At 34.1% G+C, this 17,342-nt stretch overlaps 2 protein-coding genes across 4 annotated transcripts; both read left to right on the top strand.

Annotated features, from left to right (window-relative positions):
* Positions 1 to 696: 696 nt before the first annotated feature.
* Positions 697 to 9,088, top strand: LOC105799509 (uncharacterized). 3 transcript variants are annotated; one of them, XM_012630107.2, is made up of 15 exons: positions 697 to 858; positions 1,582 to 2,030; positions 2,279 to 2,372; positions 2,826 to 3,012; positions 3,108 to 3,366; positions 3,856 to 4,068; positions 4,147 to 4,233; positions 4,332 to 4,466; positions 5,622 to 5,735; positions 5,897 to 6,144; positions 6,223 to 6,303; positions 6,667 to 6,898; positions 7,855 to 7,953; positions 8,051 to 8,236; positions 8,520 to 9,088. In XM_012630107.2, exons 2-15 carry the CDS (start codon positions 1,686 to 1,688, stop codon positions 8,619 to 8,621), a joined length of 2,382 nt encoding a protein of 793 aa, XP_012485561.1. In that variant the 5' UTR covers positions 697 to 858; positions 1,582 to 1,685; the 3' UTR covers positions 8,622 to 9,088. The 3 variants fall into 3 exon arrangements, with proteins under 3 accessions (XP_012485561.1, XP_012485559.1, XP_012485562.1); XM_012630105.2 differs by lacking the exon at positions 697 to 858 and adding an exon at positions 925 to 999; XM_012630108.2 differs by lacking the exon at positions 697 to 858 and adding an exon at positions 1,285 to 1,344.
* Positions 9,089 to 9,531: 443 nt separating this feature from the next.
* LOC105799510 (uncharacterized) lies at positions 9,532 to 16,668 on the top strand. Its single transcript, XM_012630110.2, has 15 exons — positions 9,532 to 9,755; positions 9,984 to 10,088; positions 10,291 to 10,359; positions 11,017 to 11,106; positions 11,234 to 11,317; positions 11,707 to 11,874; positions 12,421 to 12,608; positions 13,009 to 13,081; positions 13,552 to 13,605; positions 14,337 to 14,594; positions 14,931 to 15,137; positions 15,244 to 15,347; positions 15,678 to 15,822; positions 15,970 to 16,104; positions 16,216 to 16,668. Exons 1-15 carry the CDS (start codon positions 9,663 to 9,665, stop codon positions 16,390 to 16,392), a joined length of 1,950 nt encoding a protein of 649 aa, XP_012485564.1. The 5' UTR covers positions 9,532 to 9,662; the 3' UTR covers positions 16,393 to 16,668.
* The last annotated feature ends 674 nt before the right edge of the window (positions 16,669 to 17,342 follow it).

Raw genomic sequence — 17,342 nt, 5'->3', positions numbered from 1 at the left:
GCTTGTTTTATTTATTTATTTATTCATCGAGCAAATTGCTATGTTTCCAGCTGTTGCCCCATGCACCCATCTATTTAAAGGTAGAAAGAATAAAAACTTTACTAAATTAATATATTAGGTTATGAATATGATGACAAATTATGAATTTTGGTATCTCTAATTTAATACCAAGTTCCAAAATATTGTTTTCTTTTGTCATCACACCATGTGCTTTCCTTAGTTTACAACCCATAAATTTCAAAAGCTTTCTCTACCGTGAAAAAGTGATTTTAAAAATTATTTTAAAACTTTAATTTAAGATTTGAGTGTTATTAAAGGATGATTTTTAAAAATAAGATGTCTATTTTAAATATAGTGTTATAAAATAACAAATATATGTTTAAATAATATTTAAATTAGTTATTTTAGTAAAAGTATAAGAAATAATGTATGAAATATAAATTTTAAATAATTATAGAAAAATAATTTCAAAATATTTTAAATATTCTCAAAATATTATATTAAATACCGGTTAAAATTGTCTTTTTCTTAAATGTATTTTTGCCCAAAGTAGAAACTAAAAAATTTGCTCTTACTTTTGAGGCTTAAAGCGCTTTTCAAAAGCGGGTGAAATGACAAAATTGGGCTTGAGTTGCTACCGGCTTTCTGTTCCGAGTAACCCGTCATTGGATAAGAGGACTGGGTATTTACAGCAATTTTAACTGTCAGCATTTTCCAACGTCTTCGACCAAAGCCTAGTGGCTTTTGTAATAAGAGCGTCGACTCTTCCCACGTCAGCTGCAAAATTATTATTTCCTTTTAATTATTCTTTTAATATACTCCGGCTTTGCTTGGAATCTGCAGAACAAGCGCCAAATGGTGAGCACTGTTTTAAATAATCATTAATTTATAAATACAATTAACTATTGCAGTATTACATTCTCGTTCTCATGTGTTTATACCATTTCCTGTTAAGTTTTGTTTTTTGGTCAAACTTTGCAAACCCAGATCTGTTTAAAGGTTAGGCATTGCTTTTTTATCATCAAAATTCAATCTTTTATTGAAAAGAATTTAACTTTTCTCCTATCCTATCTATTATAGTGATTTATTGCCCTGTTCTCAGTTAGGTGAGAAGTTAAATGGTTTTAATTCCATAAATTGTTAATCACTGCTTGTTTTGAGTTTTAGATTTTAAGGTGTTATTTTTGGAGGTTGTCTGATTTATAAATTGCTGCTTGCTTTTATCATTAAACATTGCAGTAGGGCTTTGGGGGTTTTAAACTGTAATTTTGAAAATATTTTAAGGTTGCCGTTGAGAACTTATTTCCAAAGGATTTGGATGTCAACTGCTGTATGAATTTTATGGTAATGCTCCTTCAATATTGGATGTTTATGATTACTTTCTAATTCATGGCGTTTTTGCATTTCTATTGAGCAGTGAATTGGTAAACGAAAAAGTGAATTCCTATACATTTGAGAATACAATCATCCTCATGATCTGTAAAATGATTAAATCTAAATCTACTCTCTAAAATTTGTTTCCAATGAAGCATATGCTTGTTGCGCTTATTTTCTAAAACTGCTTTCTGATTGATGTTATAGATGCTTGGAAAGAGTGAGGCGTGAGCATAGAGCCGATTTTTCATGTGAAAATCAAGGTTTTTTTATTTGGTTCTCGCCTGTAGTTAGAAGAGGTACTTGAGATAATGTTTTCTGTTCAGAAGTGGAAATGCTCATGGTCTATGGTGGCTACAGTTGCTTCTATTATAGTGCTAGTTTCAGTAGTTCATCTATTCCTGTTTCCTGTCGTCCCATCTCTTGATTACTTCAGTGCTCGGCAAGTCCAGTACAAATGTGTTCCAATTAATTCATCACTTGAACAGAGTACTGATCATGTTTGGGAAAAAAAACCACAAGGTCTTAATTTAGATCTCAGGTTTCCTAGCGACTTGCATAATGGAGTTGTTTATCGTAATGCACCGTGGAAGGCAGAGATAGGCCGCTGGCTTTCTGGTTGTGATGCTATTGCTACAGAAGTCAACATTGTTGAGGTAATTATATTGATTTTTAATCTTCATTCATCCTTCTTGTCTTCTTGAGCAGCCCCTTACTCCATCCTGGATCACTCTCTCTTCTGTGTGAGTGACAACTTTAATTCCAGCCTGCTACTCTTAGGAAGTTTATATTTGTTATGCACGGTCAAGTGGATGTATGTTGCTTAATTTCATGGACCTAGACTAATTAATGTTACATCAGCATCATCTTGACTTGCACATCATAAATATGTTCTTTTGGGCAGACACTAGGTGGGAGGCGCTGCAAATCTGACTGCAGTGGTCAAGGTGTTTGCAATCATGAGTTGGGCCAATGTAGATGCTTTCACGGATTTAGTGGTCAGTACTTCCTTCATTGACTTCGTTTCAATTGAAGTTCTATAAGAACCGTCATTGGAAGCAAAGCCTTATCCATTGCAAACATTTTTTGCATATAAACTTGAGAAATATTCTATCAACTATTACAGACTTGATAAAAATGCAGTTGACTATTAGTTAACAGCTTACCGCTCCTAGCTTCTACAAAATTGGACATAAGACACTGTCTAATACTTGGACAAGTTGAGCTGTATGTTTTGTCCATCTCTAGGATGGTCAATTAAAGACGATGAAATTTGAAATATAACCAATTTAAATGGTAATAGCAAATTAAGATGGATTATGGAGCAATAAAGAATGTAATTGTTGTTACAAATTGACGGCAGTTTACTCTTTAAGTCTTAAAATAGAAATCCTAAAATAATATGATATTTTAATCATGACACTGGCTAAATGACATATCTGATGGAACAGGAGAAGCATGCTCCGAGAGGCTAAATTTGAGTTGCAATTACCCTGGAACACCAGAGCTACCATATGGGAGATGGGTTGTCTCGATATGTTCTGCTCATTGTGACACTACTCGAGCTATGTGCTTTTGTGGAGAAGGCACAAAATATCCAAATCGTCCTGTGGCTGAGGCTTGTGGGTTTCAAATGAAGTAAGCTATAGTCAGTCTCCTAATCCATGCTTCTCGGTATTTCTTTTCTATCATGAACTTCACAAGCCACACTCGTTGTGTTGTCTCTATTTCAGCTTACCTTCTGAACCTGAAGGTGCCAAACTGACTGATTGGGCAAAAGCCGACCTGGATAATATTTTTACAACAAATGGGAGCAAACCAGGATGGTGTAACGTAGACCCAGCTGCTGCATATGATTCAAAAGTGCTGTTTAAAGAGGAATGTGATTGCAAATATGATGGACTTTGGGGGCGTTTCTGTGAAGTTCCTGTTGAAAGTGTTTGTATCAATCAATGTTCTGGAAATGGCCATTGCCGTGGTGGGTTTTGTCAGGTAATGGCTTTATCCTTCTGTATGTTTATATTAATTGTGGAACTTGATTTTCTTCTGAAAGGAAAATTTCTCTCAACAGTCTTCTTTCTACCTAGATTCATTATAGGCAAGGATATACACATATGTGTGTGTGCGTGTGTGATGAGCAGTAATTGATAAGGATAAAAGAATCACTGCCAACTTTTGGGGTAGCAAAAAATTAATGGACTACTTGATTTGGAAGGATAATAGCTTATAATAACAACAATTTTCGTAAGTGTCCTTTGAATGATGTGCAAACTCTAGGAGCAGATTAAATGCTAAATTATGTTGGAACCTTTTCAAAACATTACTAATTTGATTTTAAAAATCTTTATCATTCGTGTTCCTTCCTTCAAACATTTGATTTGTGTTAATCACCCTTTACACTGGGGAATGTTTGCTTAACTTGTCCCTTTCTTGGATTTATTCAAAACTAAATCATGGTTTCTTTTTTTTTTCTTTTTCCAGTGCTATAATGGATGGTACGGGACAGACTGCAGTATTCCTTCAGTTGTATCTCCAATTGGAGAGTGGCCTAAGTGGCTCAAACCTGCTCATCTTGATATTCCTAGTAATGAAGTCACAGGCAGACTTGTCAATCTCAATGCTGCAGTTGAAAAGAAAAGGCCCCTTATATATGTATATGATTTACCTCCTGAGTTCAATAGCTTGCTTCTTGAGGTAAGAATGAGCAGTATTTTTGTACCCAATACCACCAAGAGCAATATTCTTATATTTTTGCTTGATTGACAACTCTAGGGACGGCATTTTAAGTTCGAGTGTGTGAACAGAATCTATGATGAAAGGAATGCAACATTGTGGACAGAGCAGTTGTATGGCTCCCAGGTATTTTTCAGAGCTCAAACTAGTATTAACATTTAACGCAAAGCACCTTATAACCTGAAGTATTGCTTAGAATTTGCTTTGATTCTATATATTTCCAGATGGCTATGTATGAGAGTATTCTAGCGAGTCCACATCGAACATTAAATGGTGAAGAAGCAGATTTTTTCTTTGTTCCTGTTCTGGATGCTTGCATCATAACACGTGCTGATGATGCACCCCATTTGAGCTTGGAGGTAAATTTCATAAGTTGTTATATTTTAGTCTATGTCTACAGTGTTAAAATTAAGTTATTGGATTGTGGATAAGTATAATGTCCATTGCTTTCTATTTTGGGGGCTTTATTCAATGTCTTTCACAATTAAAACCAAAGACTATGGTGTGATTGCTCTTGTGAGGAACTCTCCAGATATTACAATAGCATATTAGCAAGTTCACTTTTTTTAATGAATGAACCTTTACGATTTGAGACAGAACTTTCTTAGGGCCAGTTCTTCATTGTTTAAAAAAAGCACTTCTGACTCCAAAAGCACTTTTGAAGGAAAAGCTGTGAAGAACAAGCTACTTTTGGCTGAAATTTTTAGTTTTTCAGAAGTGCTTTTGAAAAGCACTTCTGAAAAGGAGCTGAAAAGGAGAAGCTAAAAATTTTAGCTTTTCCTCTCCCAAAAGCACTTTTGGTGTTTAATTACTTTTTCACCCCTCCAATAACATGGTATTTTTATTTTTTTTCTTGGTGCTTAATTACAATTGTGTTAAAATCATTAATTAAAAATAAAAAAAATATTTTTTAAAATACTAATTACAAATATTTAATGGTTATATTTAAATATTTAAAATATAGTTTATATATTCTAATTAAATTTTATAAATAATTAATATTTATTGCTTAAAAATATTTAAAATTTATATTTCATATATTAAAATATTAACAACAAGTTATAATAATTTTTATATTCTTACTAAAATATAATAATATTAACTAATTTAAATATTATTTAAATACATATTTGTTACTTGATAATAACATGTCTAAAATGGACATTTTATTTCTCAAAAGCACTTTTTGACAGCAATGCTAAACACTCAAATTTTAAACCAAACTTTTCAAAAGCACTTTTCAAAAACACTTTTCAAAAGCAATGAAGAACTGGCCCTTAGTCTATCAGGCAGCACTGCTGATGATTTGTAGCTTATATTTTATTCTAACAAAAATGTTGCCTCCTTGATAGATAGTATTCTTATTATGCTTTAATTTTTCCTATTTTGTCCTCTCTTGCAGTGACCAAAAGGCAGCACTTTTGTTTCATTTGTGAACATCAACAAGGCTTTATTAACTTTTCATTTGATCCCAGGTTCCATGAATTTATGTCCTTATTACTCTGTGATTTCAGAACCATACTGGTTTGAGGAGCTCTCTCACTCTGGAATTTTATGAGAAGGCATATGAGCATATTATTGAGAAATATCCGTACTGGAACCGCTCAGCAGGAAAAGACCATATTTGGGTATGATATGAAATGTTTCATTTGATGATATATAGAAATTTGAAGAGAATGGTAGCTGATTCTCTGTGTGTGCATGTTTATTTCTATCTATATGTCGGCATTTTCTGTTTAGAACTTTGCTCTATGTATGCTAATCATATCACCTTTACATTTGAAGGCAGTCCTTTTCATGGGATGAAGGTGCTTGCTATGCCCCCAAGGAGATATGGAATAGCATGATGTTGGTTCACTGGGGTAATACAAATTCTAAGCACAACCACTCAACGACAGCCTACTGGGCTGACAACTGGGACAAGATTCCATCTGATAGAAGAGGCAACCATTCTTGTTTTGATCCTGCAAAAGATCTTGTGCTTCCTGCTTGGAAACGCCCTGATGTTACTTCTTTAAGTGCAAAACTGTGGTCTAGGTACTCGTCCTGTTGATTGCAGTAATACATGTCCCATTGTTTGTCTTTATATAAAATACTTATGTTTCTCAATTTCAGGCCTCGTGAGAACCGGAAGACACTTTTTTACTTCAATGGAAATCTAGGACCAGCTTACACAAGTGGAAGACCAGAAGCTACGTAAGTAGACTACATGTTAATACGGAAAATTTTGATTAAGGAAGTTATATTTAAAGGAAATATAGACGAAATGCTCAGAGGATCCCAAAATCAGCACCTTCTTTTTCATTTCTTAGCCATGCTTTCTTCCATTTCATAAATTTTCATTATCTAAAATGGGCTATTTTCTGATTTTAAGAATCGTGTTTAATAAACTTATGAGCCATCACTTTTGAACCTTTGGTATCAATATTCAGAAACATATTTATCTGGAAGCTACTTCATTTAATGGTTGGATTTTACTTATTACATGGCATCTATATGCATTTAATAAATTTAAAATCTTGGAAATTATCTGAAGATGGTTCTTTGGTGTTCATGCAGGTATAGCATGGGGATCAGACAGAAACTGGCCGATGAATTTGGATCAACCCCTAACAAGGAAGGAAAACTAGGGAAACAGTATGCGGAAGATGTGGTTGTGACTCCACTTCGTTCTGAAAACTATCATGAGGATATAGCCAATTCTACTTTCTGTGCGGTGCTGCCTGGAGATGGCTGGAGTGGTCGTATGGAAGATAGTATTTTGCAAGGATGCATTCCTGTGGTTATTCAGGTACAGTATTAATTCATGTTTTGTACCTTATAAAACCATGATCTGTTTAGAGAAGCAATTTATAGCTTGAAGCATTTAGCTTATTGGTATCTCAATTAGACTTGGATTACTTCCTATGTCGGAATGGAAAATGACGTTCTGCATTCATTTGAAGTGGTTGTCATGTTTCGGTGAATTATGGCTTCTCTTCTTTGCATTGCACCTCAAGCTATTTGGCAATAAAAAGTATAAAACTTTGAAGAATTTTCCCTGGCAAACTAAGGTGTTCTATGGAGGCAGTAAGCACATTTAGCTCCCTTAATATTTAGAGAACAGAACTTTATTCTAAATGAGCTTTATTAGATTTTGGGCTGCCTAGTTCTTTTTGAAGGCAGCATAAATGAAGTATTTTCAGATTTTAGTGGCTAGCTTGTTCACCAAGTAGCTGCTCAAATGCTTTTAGTGGATGTCCTGTCAATGGAACAGACAAATATGCAACATGAAAACTAATGAATAAACAAATTAATGTGCTGAGATCAATGATTTTACTGTTTGATTGACTATGGTAATTAAAAATTGACATTAATTATCAAGAAACAGTAATTTGCATGATCCACATGTGCATCTGGTAGGCTTCCTTCTCCCCATCCTAATTTCAAATGAGAAAAGTGCATGGTGCTGAAAAAATTGGCCATGATTTGCTATGAGCTAAATTGCTCAAGTTGTTCGAGAGGAAATTTTCGTTCTTTCCCCCTGAATGCTTATAGCATATCTTACTATTGCTCTTCAAGTACACGCCAACTATGAGTTCCTGGAATATGCTCTATTGATCATTGTTGCAAATACACGTAAATGGTTCTCCTCAAGCCGTAGGGTTCTTCTACATCTCGGATGTCTAACTTCTATATTTTCATGCATGTTTCATCAGCCTTTTTCTGCCTTTTCCCTTATTTGACTTGTTATCTGCTCATGTATAGGATGGTATATTCCTACCTTACGAGAATATGCTCAACTATGAAAGCTTTGCTGTTAGAATACGTGAAGATGAAATTCCAAATTTGATAAAGATTCTTCGGGTATTGCGTCTCTTTAGGCTTTTCTTATAAACTGAAAAAGAGAGAGTTGAAACTTTGCTTTTAGCTGATCATTTGGCGGCCTTTACATTCGCTGCAGAACATAAATGAAACTGAAATAGAGTTCAAGTTGACCAATGTACAGAAAATATGGCAGCGGTTCCTTTATCGCGATTCTATTTTGCTAGAAGCCGAGAGGCAACAAACTGGTTTTGGCCGAGTGGAGGATTGGGCAGTTGAATTCTTGCAACAATCTGACGATGATGTCTTCACAACATTTCTACAGGTATTCATCGTTCGGTAATACATATAAAGCTCTTGTATCTATTACCTTTTCAGACAGTAGAATGTTCTAGCAGTTTTCCAACATATAAAGCTTAAACATGCAATTGGACCACCAAAGAACCAATGAAGCAATTTTTGTTTTTCATGCATGTTTTGAAGTGTTAAATATGCTCCCAATTTGCACATCATGACCTCAGGTCTAAACAGCCTTCAGATTATATGATCTATACCCTTCATGTTTTCTTGTGTATGCATGTTAACCTTTTTTTTTGGTCTGTAAACAGGTTTTGCACTACAAGTTACATAATGACCCTTGGAGGCTGGAACTTGCTCACCTTAAAAAAGACTACGGATTACCACCAGAATGTTTGATAAGAATCAAGTGAAGAGCTTTTAAATTGAAGTAATATAACAATGCGGCAATCCAAAGTGACCAAAACCAAATTTACATTAATCAACATTCATTCTTAGCTTTATACCAAAGATTTGGAAAGCGGCCAAAATCTAAAAGTGACAAATTGATGCAAGATTCAGTAACCCAACAGAGGTAGCACAAGAATGCAGGCTTAGTTACTACTTTTCCCTTTTTTTATGGATTTCACAATTTTTCTAAGTGTTCCAAGGAAGAGGAAAATAAATAGAAATTGTTTGGGGGAAGTGAGGGTGGAATAAGCAAAGTGCAGTTTAGCAGAAGAGTCAATGTGTGGAAGTTGAAACCCTCTTTTTTGTTTGTTTTTTTATTCTTTTCTATGTTGTTTGTAAGTCTACTTCTTCATCATTGCCTTCACAAATACGAATTGCGGTATATTACAGTGCCAACAAATTTATACAAAAGGCATTGATCTTCTTTCTATCCTTTGAGCTTAGGGATATTTTATCGGACAATTTTCTTACGAGTAACTTGGAACCTTAAAAACTTATAACCTCAGCTTTAGGATAAATTATACTTATAGTCACTCAATCATTAGTCATCTAATTATAAAAAAGTTACAAAATAGTTATGAATTGTTCTATTTTGATTTTTTAGCTATCAACTGTTGATTGGTTAATTATCAATTTAGTCTTGATTTTAAATTTTTATTTTATTTTTTTATTCTTTTAAAATTAACCCTTAAAGTCATAAATAAAAATAAAATATAAAAATATAAATATTGAAGCCTAAAATTTTAAAATTAAGACTAAATTAAACAATTTTAAAAGTTGTCAGATGTTTTGAACAAAAAATTTATTAACGTCACTCCTGAAGTAGATTACCCTATTTTCTAAAATGAATTGAGTTTTTAAAATTGTAAGACTGAATTACCACAGTCACTGATGATAAATTACATTGAACTCTGAAGAGTGTAAACGACCTTAGCAAGCATCTCCACTCAAGGAACGTTCATAGTTGTCCCTCAACGGTGCTCGTAGCAGTGAGAGAAGTGGGGATGGCGATGGAGGGAGAAAAGAAGAAAAAAGCATCTCCAATTTCTCTTCAACAATTCATCTCCAATATCACCCCTTTAATTGATTTGGAAAAGGTTCTTTCTTTTATCTCTCCCTCTCTCTCTGTATATTTGATTATTACTTTTTAATTATCAAATAGCACCAAACTGGAGAAAATATGTTTATATTGTTCTAGCATTCTTGAATTCTGAAACTTTAGTGATGATTTGATGTAAATGATACTATTCTTCTATGTCTATATTGATTGGTTTTCTGTTTTTACAAAGTTTTGAAAAGAAAAAAAATTTGTTTCTGTGTTTCAGGAAGCTGAGATATCAGCTTCAATAAGTTCAGGAACAACAAGAAATTTGGATACTGCTCAAAAGAGGGGCTCCACGATTCTAAATTTGAAGTGTGTTGACGCTCAGGTTATATTATTTTCTTAGCTTTTTGTTTGCTGTTGTGCTACTTTTAGTTTGCTTCCTTTGGTGGCTCTAAAAAATAGAAGGCAAGGGAAAAATGGGGATAATACGTTTTCAGTTTTGTTAAAAGGAATATGCTCCAAATTATGTATCAGAAATGGCTTGGGTTTCTTATTGTTTATTCTTTTTTTTTTCTTTTTGCAAACAGACAGGGCTTATGGGGAAAACTCTACTTGAGTTCCAATCGACCAAAGGAGATGTTCTTCCTGCTCACAAGGTGAGGATTCTTAAGTGGTAGAGCTGGAAAGTTTTGGGGATTTTTGGTGCTTTTTCCATGATATTGATCTACTATAGAATCATTTTAAATTGTAGTGAAGAAAGCATATTTCGCATTTAATTATTCTTTTGCTTTTGGTGACTTATTTTTTAGTCTTTTCTATAATTTCAACAACTGCTAAATTTTTTTATTTTTAAAATGAACATTTCTATTAGTTCTAGTTGAAAACAGGTTTTTTATTTGTATATGACACTTTGTATTTTCTTTCAATGTGATGCAATGCTGGATTTCAACAGTTATCAGACTTACTTTGGGATTGGAACGATATTGCTTGAAGACATGGTTTGGGGTCAAAATGTTCTAATTTATTTTCTTGGAAACAATGAATAACTGATTGATGTAATAGGAAATGGCATTGGTTCACTTGCATTGGGTAATAATTGATTAATCTTCCAGCAGAAAGTAAAAATATAAATTAATTTCTTGTTCCAGTATGAGAAACCTGCATAAATTATCTGTTAACTACTGTTACTGCAAAATGAGTAGTAATATGTCCCATCCAATGGCAATGAAGGGAATTTATTCTTTTTTCTTTTGCTTTGAAATGCATGTTCCCTTCTTTTTATCAGCTTATGTTTTCCTCTGTTTGCAATGCAGTTTGGAACCCATGATGTAGTTGTCCTAAAACCAAACAAGGCTGATTTAGGTTCTCCTGCTCTTGGACAAGGTGTAGTTTACCGGTTGAAGGTAATTTTTTACTTTATTACAGGAGCATTGGTGTTGGGTTATTTCTTTATTGGTTTTGTTGCTTCATATCATGCATGGTCTTTGTCTGAAATTCTTATGCCACTGATCCATGTGTAATATTGAACAGGATTCCTCAATCACAGTTGCTTTTGATGATGTACCTGAAGATGGTTTAAATAATCCTTTGCGTCTTGAAAAAGTGGCAAATGAGGTCTGCTATTCTGAATTTGTTTTGCTTCCAGGTTTTTCATATTGGCTTCTTCAGTTACACTGTGTCATGATAGTTTTCTTTTATTTTAAGTATTCATGTGGACTTAAACTTTCCCCAGTGCATTTCAAATCAAATTTCAGTTATTTATTTTATGTTTGTTGAAAAATTTGTTCTGGTTGACCTGGGAATCATATGAGAAGTCAAATGTAATATTGTAGTGTTCATTTTTCCTATTAACATCTAATCATCTATACAAAGTTAAAACTAGATTGAAAACCGTGGAATTAATATTAACTACTTGGTTTATAAATTTGGAGTTGGTACTGTCAATGTTTTGTAGACTTAAAGTTATAAGAAAAAGCACATAAAATATTTAATGACCTTTGCAGGTGACATATCGTAGGATGAAGGATGCCCTGATACAACTGAGTAAAGGTGTGCTGAAGGGTCCAGCTGCAGATCTAGTTCCTGTATTGTTTGGAGAGAGACAGCCAACAGTCTCAAAGAAGGGCACTGTCACATTCACCCCATTTAACAAAAACCTTGATCACTCTCAGGTGCATTGTATGGGTTCTGGTTTTTACCTTTGCCAATATTTTCATTTTTCTTTTCATTGTGTTTCTTTTGTTTTCTTCTATTCTTCTCACTCAGAGCGGTGATATTATGGTTAAAAACTATATTCTATTTGCACTATGAACATGTTGGCCTCAAAACATATTTACAATGTGAAATATTGATGCTATCTTTGTTTCCTCTCTCATGCCCTTTTCTCCATTATTTTTGGGTAATTGATATTTTATTCTAGGTCAGATACTCAGAGTGCAATAAGATGAATTGAGTGAAGTAAAGAAATGGTTATTGCCTGGGTTTTCTGAATAATAACTTTGATTCCTTTACTGTTGATCTAAAATTTTAATTGACTGGCTACTATATGTGTTATGGTCATCAGTCATCACTGCTTGTTGATTCATGCACTAACATTCTTATTCAATATGTCTAGTAGTATATCCAATTTATAGGCTTTATGTGTGCTACATATTTTACAAATTAAGGATCCTCCTCCCTGGCCTAATTTATTCATTAACCTTATTTTTTGGGTCAAGAGAGATGCCATTTTAAAGGCACTGTCATCAAAGGATGTATTTTTGCTGCATGGACCTCCTGGAACCGGAAAAACTACAACAGTCGTGGAAATTGTACTACAAGAAGTGAAGCGAGGATCAAAGATACTTGCTTGTGCTGCTTCAAATATTGCTGTTGACAACATTGTTGAGCGACTTGCCACTCACAGGTACAATGGCCCAATAATTGGGCAATATTCTTCAGCCTCAGCTAGTAAAGAAATCTTTCCTGATTTACTTTTGTCTCTGATCCTCACAGTTTCTATTTTGGGAACCTTACGCATGCAAAAGGACTAATGATTTTTTGAGCAGATAAGAGCCTAAGGCTTTAAACTACTGACTTTTTAATGCTTCCTGTGATTCTGTTGAAGTTTGCAGTTTTTAGCATCTTTCTTTTTCGATAAAATTTTCAGTTATCTTTTATTATTCATTGTTGGGCCACTATCCGTTAGTAACTTCCTCTGTTAAATGTTCCTTTCATAGGATTGCTACTGAGACTTGAAAGGTTAGAAATATTTTTAGAAGTAAGACAGTATAATTGCTCAATTTTATCTTTGCTGCTTTCATCAGAGTAAAGATGGTCAGATTGGGGCATCCTGCTCGATTATTACCTCAAGTTTTGGACAGTGCTCTTGATGCAAAGGTAAACCTTTGTTTTCAAAAGGAAATAATTGACAATGAAATTTTAAAATAGAAAGACAAGAAAATTTTTGTTTTCATGATGTTGGTTTCTGTTTCAGGCACATACTTGATGGTTACCCCAGTCAAGTGTTTTACATATTCTGTTAATGCTCTTATCATGTATATGCCTTTGCTTGTCTTTTATCATTTTGTTATCCATAGTTTTCCTAGGAAAGATATACATCTCCTACTCATGTTCTCTTTACAGAGAAATTAACACCTTACCTGATCTTGTATTTTCACTTTCTTTTACGAAGTGCATAAACTTTCCTTTTATGTCATCTATTTGTGAATATAGTAGCAAGAATGACTGTTTCCTATGCTTTCTTCTGAAGTAGATGCAACTTTTGTGTTCTTGTCTGTGTTCTTATATTAAGTTTATCTGTTGTCTAAATCTTAGTTTGCTTATATATTTGGTTCTTTTGCTGTTAGGTACTACGAGGAGATAATAGCTCTCTTGCAAATGACATTAGAAAGGAAATGAAGGTATATGCTTATGCTATAATTTAATGTCTCAGTTGTACAGTACCCAAAAGAACATAGAGTGAAGTTTCAGTTTTCAATATTGAAGCTAATATACTAAAGCATGATCTATTCTTGTGACCTTAGTTTAGATATTAAGCCTCCATTTGGTTTCAAGAAACAAAGACCGATTTTGTTTTCATTTCCTTGAAAAATGGAAAGCAATAAAGAAAATGTATTTGGTTGAAAATTTTAAAAATGATTTCTGGAAAACTAACTTTAAATGAATCGACCTTGGTTCAAACCCATATAAATGTAAAAGTATTTGTTTCAAAAATTTTGAATATTAATATCTTACCCTCCAAATCCATATAATTGTAGCATTTAAAAAAATATATTTCTAATGTTTCTGTTATAGAAAAATAGATAGCAAACATGTTTTTATATTTTCCTTATTGAAAACAATTAACTTTTATTTACCAAATGTTCTTTTCAAATTTTAAATAGAAAATGTAAATTAATTTTTAAAATGAAAATAGAAAATAAAAACAGGAAATATTTCTTAGAGCCAACTGGAGCCTAACTTCATCCTGAAATGGTCTCTAGTGAAATATTTGAGTCAGTGACCCAGTATTAACATTGGCATTCTTTTATAAAAAAATATATTTGCATGTTGAATTCATTTATACATTTTGTATATAGAGAGGAATTTTAGTTTTGCCTGTTCTTCAGCGTACTCTACTTCATTGCTTCAGGCACTAAATGGGAAATTATTGAAAACCAAAGACAGAAATACAAGGAGAGAGATCCAGAAGGAGCTTAGAACTCTTTCAAAAGAAGAGCGTAAAAGGCAGCAGCTTGCTGTTACTGATGTAATTAAGGATGCAGATGTCATATTGACAACGTTGACTGGTGCATTTTCTCGCAAACTGGACAACACTACATTTGATTTGATTATTATTGATGAAGCTGCGCAGGCTCTTGAAATAGCATGCTGGATGGCTCTACTAAAGGTAATTATGTGGTGAATGTAGATGCGTACATTAATAAAAAAAAAAGGGATAACAAATATGAAGTAACTTTTTGTACAGTTTAGAGACAAAATTGTTTTTAGGAATTGGATCACCCAACCCCCTCTCATTTACATAGTTATTCTGATATCTAGTAGGTATGGTTCTTCAAGATTTATGAATGTGAAACCTGCCTTTTTCTAGGTTTTATGGTGCATGCTCATTCTTTAATATATGTAAAATGAAAATTGATATTTTACTTGTAAGATTCTTTGGCTGAGCATAAACCTAGCGTGTAACTGTGCAATCCCACCTAATCTTCCACTGTCATAATTTCAGGGCTCAAGATGTATACTTGCGGGGGACCATCTGCAGCTTCCTCCGACTATCCAGAGTGTTGAAGCTGAGAGGAAAGGGTTAGGAAGAACCCTTTTTGAACGCCTTGCAGATCTGTATGGAGATGAGGTCATGTCCATGCTCACTGTCCAGTACCGCATGCATGAGCTTATTATGAACTGGTCATCTAAAGAGCTTTACAGCAGCAAGGTACTGAGATTTGAGCGTGTATGCTTGCTTACATATTTAAATTGCAGGTTAAATGAACATTTTGTTTTGCTACGTTGTGCTCACGGCAGTTATATCGTTATTGCAGATCAAAGCCCATTCTAGTGTTGCTACGCACATGCTTTTTGATCTCGAGAATGTTAAGAAGTCAACTTCAACAGAACCAACCCTTCTTCTCATAGACACAACTGGGTAAGCTCTTATTATTGAATTTTGATAACAAGCATGCATGTTTTTTTATTTGGCCTCTATTCTTAGCTGCTTTGGGGGTAACACATGAAATGGATTTCACTCCCTTTTCTTTTTATTGTTATTTAACTTACCTTTGCTTTCAAAAAAAAAAAACTTTAACATTTAGTGAAATACTTTGACTATATGGTTTCTTAAAAGGAAAATTGATACAAATGTTGGTAGAAGTTGGAAGATAAATGTGTGAAAATGAAGATCCAATTTGAATCTACCACAAGAAACATCTCAAATGTGATAGGAGGCACATATGACTTTGATTTTAATTTGCTGTAGGTGTGATATGGAAGAGAAGAAGGATGAGGAAGAGAGCACATTGAATGAAGGTGAAGCTGAGGTAGCTATTTCACATGCAAAGAGACTCATTCATGCTGGAGTCCATGCTTCTGATATTGGAATTATTACCCCTTATGCTGCACAGGTAAGAAGATTTTATTATGGATTGGTTGATCTCATTTCTATGAATTTTCACAACTTTGATTAAAACATTGCCAGACTGAAATACTCTATTGAACCTATACCCTTTGTTTATATGCATAAACTCATAGATCCATGGATGATTTTGCAGGTGGTTTTATTGAAGATGTTGAAAAGCAATGAAGATAAGCTAAAGAATGTGGAAATCTCAACTGTTGATGGTTTCCAAGGTCGAGAGAAGGAAGCGATTATCATTTCAATGGTTCGGTCAAACTCAAAGAAAGAGGTATTAGCATCTCTTCTGTTGTAACTGGATTCCTTAGAATATATTGTACAATTCACGGTGTTAAATTATGATCAACTACATTCTTGGGCTTATAATTCTCAAACCATTCAGGTTGGGTTTTTAAGTGACCGAAGGCGAATGAATGTGGCTGTGACACGAGCAAGAAGACAGTGTTGTCTTGTATGTGACACTGAAACAGTTAGTAGCGATGGGTTCTTAAAGCGATTGGTTGAGTATTTTGAGGAGCATGGTGAGTATTTAAGTGCCTCTGAGTATTGTAATGAATAAGTGAAGATCCATGGGGAACAACTTTATCACATTATGAGAGGTACTATAATCTGTTGGCTTTGTGGTGTGATTCCTCGGATCTCTTGCTACATGTTTTTGGAGCAGAAGAAACTTAATATTCTTACGTTCTATGCATCTTTCTTTGTTATTTTCGACTTGATAAAAATTCCAGATCATATGTGTTTGATCTTATATTGATATCAGAACAAGTAAAGCTTAGGTTTGACGACTGTTATACTAACAAATTAGCTTTAAAGGAAGGTTAGAATTGTGGCATTTTACGTTATGGATTGGAATGTAAGATTGTCATAAGATTACCATATGCTTGGATGTATTTCGATGGGTGAAGAAGGGTATTTGGAAAATGAAATGACGGAGGAAGAACTTTGATTGTGCATCGAATGCATTGGGCATAAAATTAGGGCATTCTTGGTTTCACTTGAAGGGGATGATTACCCCTTCATTGCCAGAGTAGATTTTGACCATATCATTTTTTCTTTTGAAAACCCTCACTGGAGGTTCACCAGAGGGTCATTGGAAGTTGGCTCGAGCACTGTCAAGAACTTAACGGGGGATGGGTGCTCCGGTGATTGGGGCAGGGTGAGGGTGCTATGTGATAGGCGTGAGCAGGCTCTAGTGAGTGGCATCCCCGACCTCTGCGCCCCCTTCTAGGGCACTCAAGATTTCTTCCCTCCAAAGAGATTGAGAGTCTTGCAACCAGTAGACATTGGAATGCTCAAAACGAGGACACTTTTTGTTAGACACGTTCCACAACAATAAATACAAATAACATGCAATTCGAATTTGGAACCAAAAAACCCAACCAAAAAAATTAGAAAATTTATGGACCGATAAATATTGAAAAAATCGTTAAAATTAGGAAATAAGCCGGTTGACCATGAAACTGTTTGAAGCATCCTCCCACAGTACTATAAATTTAAAATCTATAA

Source organism: Gossypium raimondii, chromosome 9 (genome assembly GCF_025698545.1).
Source record: "Gossypium raimondii isolate GPD5lz chromosome 9, ASM2569854v1, whole genome shotgun sequence".
Lineage (NCBI taxonomy): Eukaryota > Viridiplantae > Streptophyta > Magnoliopsida > Malvales > Malvaceae > Gossypium > Gossypium raimondii.
The sequence above is the reverse complement of the archived record's forward strand: the minus strand, read 5'-3'. Positions and strand labels throughout refer to the sequence as shown.